Here is a 10,200-nt window from a genome sequence, read left to right as displayed (position 1 = left end):
TGCCCATCCATGTACTCTCCATTAGTTTCGTTGACTCACTTTGATTTGATGATTCTCTTCGAAATTTCATCTGGTATATCAAATCTACACACATAAATACACATACATTAAAGAAAAAAAAAATCATATATTGTATTATAAACTACATGCACAGTTTCGTAAATTATATATAATGTTTGTCAAATTTTGACAACATTTGAAGGTTTTGAGTAGTTTGGTAAACTTATCAAGGCTACTGTTTTGGGTGAAAAGTACACTAATGGTAAATAAATGATACATAATTTATGTGCACTTATACGTAAATTATATACATAATGGTAAGAACATGAAGATATACGTAAATTATATATACTTTATTGCAAAGTACACGAGATTTGATAGTAAAACGAAGTATTTCTACTAATGAAATGAGTACTGTTTTGGTGTTAAAGCACGGGTAATGTTCTATAAATTACCCATTATTTACTATAAATTGTGGTAATTTACTGTATCGTAAATTCTGTTATGAGTAACCGTACGAAAGAACAAATGTTTCATAAATCCGTACGGATTGAAAACCAGATCTGAAGAAAAAAAATGAGAATATCATTAAGCTTAAACTACAAATCTAAAGATATCTGTTATGATGATTGATTGCTATAATGTCAAACTCGAGTTGAAGGATTAAACATCAAGATCAAAAACATAAATGAAATTTTAAGAGAGAGAAAGAAAATAAACATCAAACATTCGATTGATGATTGATAATCTGATCTCACGAAATATCAGAAACAACAGGAGATTAAACATAGATCTAAAGAAATATGATATTATCACTGGATGCAAACATAACATACTAACTTTGAAGGAATCATTGAATAAGGAATAAACATAAAGATCTTAAACAGTTATGAAAATTTTAGGGTTTTAGTTATGAATCATTGAATAAGGAATAAACATAAAGATCTTAAACAGTTATGAAATTTTAGAGAGAGAAAATAAACATCATACATTCGAAGTTAATGAATTAGTAAACAGATCTTATAGATATGTATCATAAATCTCATACATTTTATAATAGAGCGAAATAATTAGGGTTTTAGTTATAAGAAGAAATATTAGATATTAACAATGGTGTTTATAAAGATTTCGAAAGTATTAAACCTGGTAAATGATGAATTTAGACAGCAATATAATGTGGAAGAAGAAGATTTTCTGAGTTTAATGGAGGTTTGTCAACTAAATCGGTTTTAGAGAGATCAAATAAAAAGTTTCCGTTACTGAAAATAATGAAGATATCCTTACTTTGAATAGAAACATGATTGGAGAGAAATATGGGAGATGATAATGAAGATATCCTTACTTTGAATAGAAACATGATTGGAGAGAAATATGGGAGATAAATATGGAAAAAGATATGCATAGATTTCGAAGATAAATCAGTTATAAAATATGGAAAGGTTAGATTAGGGATTATGAAATAATATTTATTCTAGAGATTTGTGTTTTCTCTCTAGATGAGACCAAATGGACTAGATATCCATTTATATTATTTTTTTGGTTTAAAACCCCTTTATAGGATTATAGAGGATTATATCTACTATTAGGACCCGTTTTTTGAACTATAAACCCAAAAATTCCCAAAATAAATAGAAACTGGAAAATAAGTCCAAAATTTATTATTTAGTATGCCCCATGCATCAAATCACTTATTTCCTCTCATTCTTACTATTTCTAGGTTTCTAATGGTTGAGTTAATACATTTATTCTTTCCATAAATTTTAAGAGAAATATTTATGGTGGATATTGATTGTCAATATTTATTTTCAAAACTTATATTTGTCTAAAGTAACCTACCAAAACAATTGTGATTTACCTAAAACGAATTTTTCTCTCTCTCTCTAACTTTATGTTCATCGAACTTGAAGAAATTATGAATTTGTGATTGATTTTTTATCTCTACCTCGATATTTCCATCTCTAAAACATATTTTTCCTTGGAAATTATTAAGAAAATTGTATACCTTTCAATTAAACTTAGAATCTTGTTAAAAAATTATTTTATTATAACAACAAATTTAAAATGTAATATTTTTTTGTACACAGTGAATTTTGAAATCTCTATCACTACAATCTTGTTCTCACAAGAAAAAATATAAACTGAATTTGTTTTTGCTACATTTTCAGTATTTTACTAGCATTTTCTTGATTCTATTAGCATCTGCTATGAATATGGTTAATAATCATTTTGTTATTTCACTAGCATCTTATTGACTCTAACAACATTATTATGTGTAACAGAATTCTCAAAAAAAATTTACCATTTTATTTATTTTAAAAATTCAATAATGTATTTACAAAAATAAATTTTTCTAAATTTAAGATTGCATTTCTCTAGCATCTTATTGATTCTAACAACATTCTAAAAAAATTATTTAAGAAGAAAAACCATTTTTTTTTCTCTAGAACTTCTTTGATTCTCCTACAATAATTATATTTCTCTAGCATCTTATTGTATCTAACAAAATTTGTCTGAAATTATATTATGTTAACCAAATTTTTAATATTTCTCTAGCATTTCACTGATTCTCCTGCACATGTCTTAAATTATGTTTCTCTAGCATTCATTGATTCTCCTACAATACTTATATTTCTCTAGCATCTTATTTATTCTGACAGAATTCTCCTGAAATTATATTATGTTAACCAAATCTGGACATAAAAGGTGTAACTAAAAGCTTGGTCATTACGATAAACGGAAAAAGAAACTTTTGTTGTGGAATGGAATTTCTTCTTTGAGAAAATAATTTAGTGAATCTTTAATTTGGGTTATTTTTTTTAATTTAGGATAGGTTAGGTAGTAATAAAAAAATCAAAGGTTAGACATGTAATTTACTCTAAGTGGATTTATTTTCTATTTCAGATTATCTTTGGGCCCTAGACCCATTGACCGTTCGATTTTAGACTTACAACCCATCCTTTGACGTTTGTATTAGCACATTTGAATTGGGCACAATCAATAATTCACTCTGTAGAACCAAACAAAAAACATGTTATTTTTTCTATTGAAAGAACAAAAAATCATGTTGGAAAGAAAGCATTTACAAGATTAAATGTAGTCGACCCTATATACTCTTAGTTATTTCCCATACAAAATCATGTTCCAAATGTTGGCAATGCTGAACCATCGTCTTGGTTGGATTAAAATTTGAAGAGACACGTTTCTAGTAATTATGTCTCTCTCTATATAGTCTTTGTTTTCTCTATAGATTCAAATTTCATTTTAGTTGGTAATTAATCAATTAGTTTTTTGATTTTAGAGTTTGCATTAGAAATCTAAGTGGTTAAGAGAGCCCTCTACATATTTTACTCGAAGTTTCTTGAAGATCAAAGTGATGCGCTCCGAGACGATTCGTATAAACAATCCGATTTAGCACCATTGCGGGACGAACAACGTCTTAAGGAGAGAGTATTTAATACCCGACTCGGTCACATTATTATAACTTATTATTTTACTTATGTTCTCTATATAGTTAGTCGAACGAAGTTACCTTCGACTTGTGTATTCAAAAAGGACGAGTAACAACTTTATCCAACATCAACTCGTCAAATAAGTGTCAAACAGAATCTCGCTAGCACTTTCATCTTTGATTTCAGCTTGGAACATCTGCAGGTTGTGATGCATAGTTTACCAGTAAAATGTAGTTTCTAGCAAATTAAATTCCATTTTTATCAAGTTCATAGTTTGTAATTTCATCAAAAAAAAAATGCATGTTCACAGTTTGTAGCAAATTAAATTCCATTTTTTATCAAGTTCATAGTCAACAATTCTATAATGTCTGAATGTTATACTACTCCATGATTTGGTCTTGGCGAAGGCACCACAAGCCCAGTACTTACTAATTTTGAGCGTACATCCGTACCAGTGTCCGAACACTCTTATGAGTAATGTAGGAATATTACAATCTATAAAGTCTGAATGTTATACATGATTTGGTCTTTTGACTTATTTTGTGGAGATAACAATGAAATAATAATTCTCAATACTCCTACCCAAATAGGAGATAACATTTGGCTCGATATACTTCAATTAATATTTACTTCACTAAATCATCACCCTCTAAAGGGGGTTTTATTTATAATAATTACATTAAAAATGACTTGGTTATAAAGTCATACAACAGAAAGATTATTTACAAGAGGAGCTTTTTGGGTTTCAATTTGAACAGGATTAACAATCAAAGCCAACACATGATCTTTGCTTTTAGAATCTTCAACTCCAAGACCATCTCCATATTGGTAAATGAACAATGCTGTTCTTGCAAGGTTTAATGCCATGTTAGTAAATGGAAGATGGAATGGCGAATCGGATATCGACCCGTTCATCTTCTTCCATGTTTCCATAATTAACCCTTTTACGTGTTCTCGTGCATCTTTCTCTGATGCATTTGCTTCTTTCATTCGACAGTGTATCGATGATGCTACATCTCCTCGTTCCAATTCCGCCTGCATATTATCACCACAAAAGTTAAGGCGTATCAAGATACTGTCAAAATGAAAATAAAAAATTATTTGTACTCCATAGATGCATCAATTGGGCTGGCTAGGCTGGGCCCAGTAAGGTCTTAGATTGATTGGGTTTTATTTGGGCCTTTCCCAAGCCAATCCATCGGGCTGGTTAATGCGATATAAAGTGGGTAATGGAGCATCTTAGCTAGATAATTTCTATAGGCACCTCGACTTTGGAAGTCCAAGCCCTGGAGTTTGTTAATTTTGCAAATCCTTAGCCCTCCAAGTAAAGTGGGCCTTCACCTTCATAGCCCAAGTCAAAACGCTTGGGAGAGCCCATAGAATTCCCCTATTGGCTATAGGCGCTAAAAATCAAATGTTGATATCTTACCGATGAAGTAGCTAGATCGTTGGATAATCGAAACATCATGGAAGCACAATAGAGAAGATTATGATTGTTTTCCAAGGCTTGTAGTACATCGGTTCGGATGTTCTGTTTTGTAGCAAAGAAGGCATGGACTAGAAAAACAGAACCCGAAGATGAAAGCCAACCATTGTCAAGATATTCATTGAGAGATGGTGTATATTCTTTTTTACACCACTTTGCCTCCACTAACATTGCTTTTATGAAATTTGCCCACTGTCACAAAAACCCAAGTTTTGTTTTCATTAGAAGCTAATTATAACATTTACTTGACTATTTAAACAAGCTTATTTTCGTCTCGAGTTAGACGTGGAATAAAGATTAGGTGATGTTTTTTTTCTCATAGTGCGACTTAAATGGATCCAGAACCAATCTGACTAATACAGATTGCCGAGATACCTCAAATTAACAGGAGTTTGTAGATGAGATGGAAGTTTTGGTGGAATTGACGGTACCATTGTAAAGGGATTTTTAAGGTCAACTCACTATTTAAGGGATCAAACTCGAAAGGAGCCATTTTCGTTGCCCTAAAATGTCATAAAATCATCTATAAAGAGGCTCTAGGAGTACATATTATACCGATTTGGTTAAGTAAGGTAGAATATCCCATCCTTGATCTCTAAGAGTCTCAAAAGCCATTTCATTGGTAGTGTTGTAGAGAGCCAAGAAACATATCTTCATATAGTAGGGAAGTTTGTCCATTGCCTTAGTATCCCACCTTCAAAACCATTCATTAATCATAAATTAGTGATCAGTCTTTGTTTAAGAAAGAACAATAGTTAATTAGTATTTACTATGCTTAATTACCTCTCAACTACTTCGGTGAATAACTCGAGTTCATCTAAAGAACCATAGACATCGAATATATCGTCTATTATTAGTACAAAATTCATAACTTTTGTTAGCCATTCCCTGCAACGTGCATATTGAGGCTCCACGGAAATCCCCATACTCCATAAGAAACTCTCAACTAATCTATCTCTTGCGAAATTCAATTTCGGAGCAACACCAAGATTCCTCCACCACCTACATGACAAGAAGGAAAAAAAAAGTGTAACTCAACCATGATTCGAGGAAGTTATATAGTTTTACCTTTTTTTTAGCTATATAAGAGAGAGTAGGGGCGGAATTAGGAATTTTTGTCAATGGGTTGGTCTAGTTTACTCTAATGAATAGAATGATCACGACTAATTAGCATACTAATTTTACAAAACTTATTACTATAAGACCCTATTAACAAATTCATTAGTCCTTTCGTTTCTTGGGGATGATGGGGTATCGAGAAAAACTCACAACTTAAACTTGTACCTTGACATATTTCTAAGATCTTTTTGATGAGTGGCTTGAACCATATTGAAATTCAACTTAGCCAATTCAAGAAGAAGAGAATTAGAATCTTTGTTACTTTCATATGCATCCATGAACCATCTAGCTTCCGCTCTTTGCATTCTCCAATGCAACGGAATCTCTAAGGAACGGCTAACTTCATTCGCGAGTTTTTGTTCGATCTTCTTCTCTTTTATGACCTCTTTTAGATGTTTTGTTGTGAAAATTCTTGCATCTTCCAAGATATTTTCTTCACCACAAACAAGATGTGCAGCTTCATATAAACTTAGCATTCCTTTTACATCCTTAGGTATTGATTCGAAGAACTCACCCTTTGCATGTTTGTAGTTACTAAAAACATCTGCAATTTACAAATAGTGGTGGTTATTACCTAACACAATTTTACATATAGACATATAGTTTTTTAAGTTTAATATAAGAACTAAGAAGGTGGTTTATTTTCTCTATGTGGGAATATTCTCATCATTCACCTTTTAGATATATTTTTCTTTTCAGCCTAAGACATGTCTTATTGTTAAGTATTACGAGAAGTTGTGAACATCAAATTCAAAACTTATTGCACTTTTGATCAGGAAACTTTCATTTGTCCATGTGGGACCATTCTCACTTTCAGTACTTTGAAGTTCAAAATGTTAATACGGAAGGTAAAAGGTTACCTTGGGAAACTTGGAAACCACACTGTCTAAGGAGCCTAAAACTAAGAGAAGTTGCATGTAAGCTATCTTTCATCAAGTTCTTCTCATAATCTTTCTCATCGTGTATCTTCTGTAGGACTCTCTTGATCTCTTCTTCGAAGAGATAACCTATTCCAAGCCTTTGAATGGTATCAATAAGCTCAAGTTGGGCTATAGGTGTGGCTGCCTTTTCAAGCATAAGTCTTATGTCTTTCTTTCGTTTTTCCATTTGATTCATGTATGTATCACCCTGCAAATACTAAAGTTGTTAGCTAACTGCGATTCGTAAGGTGACATGGTACATGCCCTTTGGCGAAAAGACAAGTGACCGTGTATCCTAAGGTATAAATGTAAATAAAAGTAGATAAGAGGGATAGCTAATCACCGCGAAGTTGCTTTTAAGTGATTCAACAAAATCATAGTCCCAAATTGTAGGTTGATATTGATAGGCCTCGGATCGCCTAGGAACCAAGGGATCATATTTTACAGGTATCGAGCATTTAATACGTAAATTAACATGAGAATTAAAGTTAGGAGAACGTCGTGCACGATTCCGAAAAGTGGATGAGGATGAGGAGGAGGTTGAAGGAGTTAGGAGTTGAAGATGAAGAGCCATTGAAATGAGTTTCAATGTTTAGTTTTCACAATCTTACATGCCTTGGCAATGCAACATTTCTATATATAGACTAATAGACTATTAAGCACCCAAACAACCAAGACTTTATTTTCATCATAAGAAACAAAAAATGAAGATGGGTATTGTTTTTTCATCCACAAAAACTAGAATTCAAAGCTTTTATCACAAACTATAAGAAGAAAATAAATAGTTATGTCTTTCTCATATTTTTCATGTTTGGGTCCCAAAATTTGGTTCTACATTTCTCTAGAAGAATCAAATAGAACCAGTGGTTCCAATCAATTATTTAATCCTGGTTTATGGAAGGACAAGAATAAGCTATTGTTTGTAAGGTAAGCAATTTTTCTTTAGTCACAAAAAAAATCACCAATCAATTTCAAAGGGAAGGAGGAAGGACACTTGTGTGGTGTATGAAAAATTATGGTTATTTGCCTTGTAATTATTTTCCACACACTTAGAGCCTCAAGTGTCATATTTGTTACTTTCTTTGCTCTTGTTAAATATTTAGTTTCATTTCATTTCGAAGTTTGTGGGTTGAGTTACAATTTATTTTCTTATATGTGACATGTTACTATAGTATAACTGTGTTGCCAAGTTCCCATGCTAGTATGTGTTAGAAAGTTTATCGACAAAGTTGATTTTTTTATCGAAGACATGGTTATTTCCCTAGTGTCCATGTGTTGTTTCAATCCAAACAATACATTTACTCAAGCATTCCAGTGAGTCGGATTTGTATATGAAAAGAGCAGACAAAGTTATTGGAATGGTTTTTGTAACGCAAAATGAGCATATAAAAAAGCAATGTGAAATGGTCCTATTTGGCTGTAGCCTATTGTGCTCCTAAATCTGTAGCCAAATATTTTATAAGAACGTCGACGAAAGTGCCCACAGCTGAGCAAAATAAGCGAAATCATTGCAAAAGTTTCTGTAAAATTGTCATTATAAGTCCACTACCACATCCGTAAGAAAGGCCATACAAGCATCCCAAAGTGTATGCATGTTGCCACAGGTGTCTGGTAAGATGGCACAAAAGCGTTGCCAGAAACTCAAAAACGTAGCAAATATGTCTTCAAAGGCATCACTAAATCTACACTAAAAATGTCACAAAAAGTGATCCGAAGCACCGAACTGAAGTTTGGCTTTGAAGTGACGTGAATGCAACACCTTCATTGAAGTGATGGTAATCATTACCGGTGAAATGTAATGTCAAAAGCAACCACATAAACATAGGGAACCACGCTTGTAAAACCACCTCCCAAAGTCACCATAAAATGGCCGCCAAAAGTGTGACTATGAAAACCAACTGTAAATACATCACCCAAAAAAACCCATAACGATAGCGTAAAAGCATGAAAAATGCCAATGAAACCGTTGCGGAAAGTGGTTTTGGAAAGGCCTCAGCTAAAAATGGCCATAACATCACCCTTGAGCAAAAACTTCCTCTAAAACCATTGCTCAAAAAACCCCAAGGATTTCTGGGAGAGAAGGAAGAATAATTGTTCAAAAGAAATTTGAGCCCAATTTTATTGTTTTGAACTTGATCTTGTGAGGGTTTAGCAGACGGATACAGGAAGACGAGAAATGGATAATTGTTGCACCAGGAGGCAAGAAATCATCCACAGTGAGGTTTTACTTTCACCAAAAGGTCCCAAGAACAATCTAAAGTTCACTAAAACCAGGTCCAAAATTTATACAAGTTGAAAAAAGAATATTAGTATTTTTTTCGAAAAGAACATCAGTATATCCTAAAGCTAACTCTCAATTTCATCTAGGTAACAGAATTATTCGAAATTTGAAGGCGAATAGATTGTGAAACGTAGAGAATACTATCTCACTCAACCTAATCTGCCGTGGCAGCTGAAGCAGCAGCTTAACCGCCAAGGCTTCGACCAGGAGGTGCATCACGATGAACAGTACGGATATGTTGGTGGTTACCGCCACCATGGAAATGCTTGACTGGATTCGTAGCAACAGCACGAACGAACCTTGGGCCAGGCGTTTCTCTTGACTATGTACTTGTGAGTTGTGATAAGCATTTTCAACATAGGTTCTTCAGTCCTACCTCCACCAGCAACTTGACCGATCATGGAACGACGTACAACAAGCACTTGAGATGGTCTTCTTTGCTCCCGAAGAAGGAAGCTTAATCTTAAAACATATTATTGGATTGTCAAAAAGAGATCAGTATAAACAGGACACCTAATTCCAAATTCCCAAACCAAAATTCGAAATAAATAAGCTGATCCCATATTCGAAAATTTTATCAACTAGTTTCAAAGCATTTGGACCGATATATTCTTCATTTGAGATTCTAGCCACCAACATGACTCGATAAACATCTACTACTCTAGTCTAAATGGCTAATTCATATTGGAATGGAAGTGTCCCGATCAAAACTTCTAGTTATTAGATAAAACATAGACACCCACTGATCCAAATTCAATGACAAATACGATAATCACAAACATTTCTAATTTCAATATTAATCAGTAATCACAAGTATTGCCAACAACTGGTAGCTCGGTTGCACTGTTGGTAGAGCATTACTCTGCAATACGGATGTCCCAGGTTGATCACCAGAAAGCCCTAACTAAAACTCCTCCATCACCAACATGATGTTCAACATTACAA

The 10,200-nt window shown here is 33.1% G+C and overlaps 1 protein-coding gene across 1 annotated transcript; it reads right to left on the bottom strand.

Annotated features, from left to right (window-relative positions):
* Positions 1–4,060: 4,060 nt before the first annotated feature.
* Positions 4,061–7,707, bottom strand: LOC147560318 (terpene synthase 10-like). The gene is made up of 7 exons (XM_086662498.1): positions 7,318–7,707; positions 6,915–7,182; positions 6,220–6,598; positions 5,719–5,937; positions 5,491–5,629; positions 4,879–5,127; positions 4,061–4,484 (listed from the first exon to the last, which is right to left on the bottom strand). Exons 1-7 carry the CDS (start codon positions 7,546–7,548, stop codon positions 4,152–4,154), a joined length of 1,818 nt encoding a protein of 605 aa, XP_086518624.1. The 5' UTR covers positions 7,549–7,707; the 3' UTR covers positions 4,061–4,151.
* Positions 7,708–10,200: the final 2,493 nt, after the last annotated feature.

The sequence above is a fragment of the Eschscholzia californica genome, unplaced genomic scaffold, assembly GCF_041429995.1.
Source record: "Eschscholzia californica isolate CP2 unplaced genomic scaffold, dmEscCali1.0.p SCAF_2, whole genome shotgun sequence".
Classification (NCBI taxonomy): Eukaryota; Viridiplantae; Streptophyta; class Magnoliopsida; order Ranunculales; family Papaveraceae; genus Eschscholzia; species Eschscholzia californica.
Note: the sequence above shows the minus strand (reverse complement) of the source record. Positions and strands in the feature narration are given on the sequence as shown.

Excerpts from the sequence above, each read along its gene's own strand:
- LOC147560318 (XM_086662498.1), bottom strand. The coding sequence starts at position 7,548 with ATGGCTCTTCATCTTCAACTCCTAACTCCTTCAACCTCCTCCTCATCC. Across the intron at positions 6,599-6,914 it reads TGGTTTCCAAGTTTCCCAAG|ATGTTTTTAGTAACTACAAA; the intron begins GTAACCTTTTAC and ends TGTAAATTGCAG. Across the intron at positions 5,128-5,490 it reads TACCTTACTTAACCAAATCG|TGGGCAAATTTCATAAAAGC; the intron begins GTATAATATGTA and ends TTTTTGTGACAG.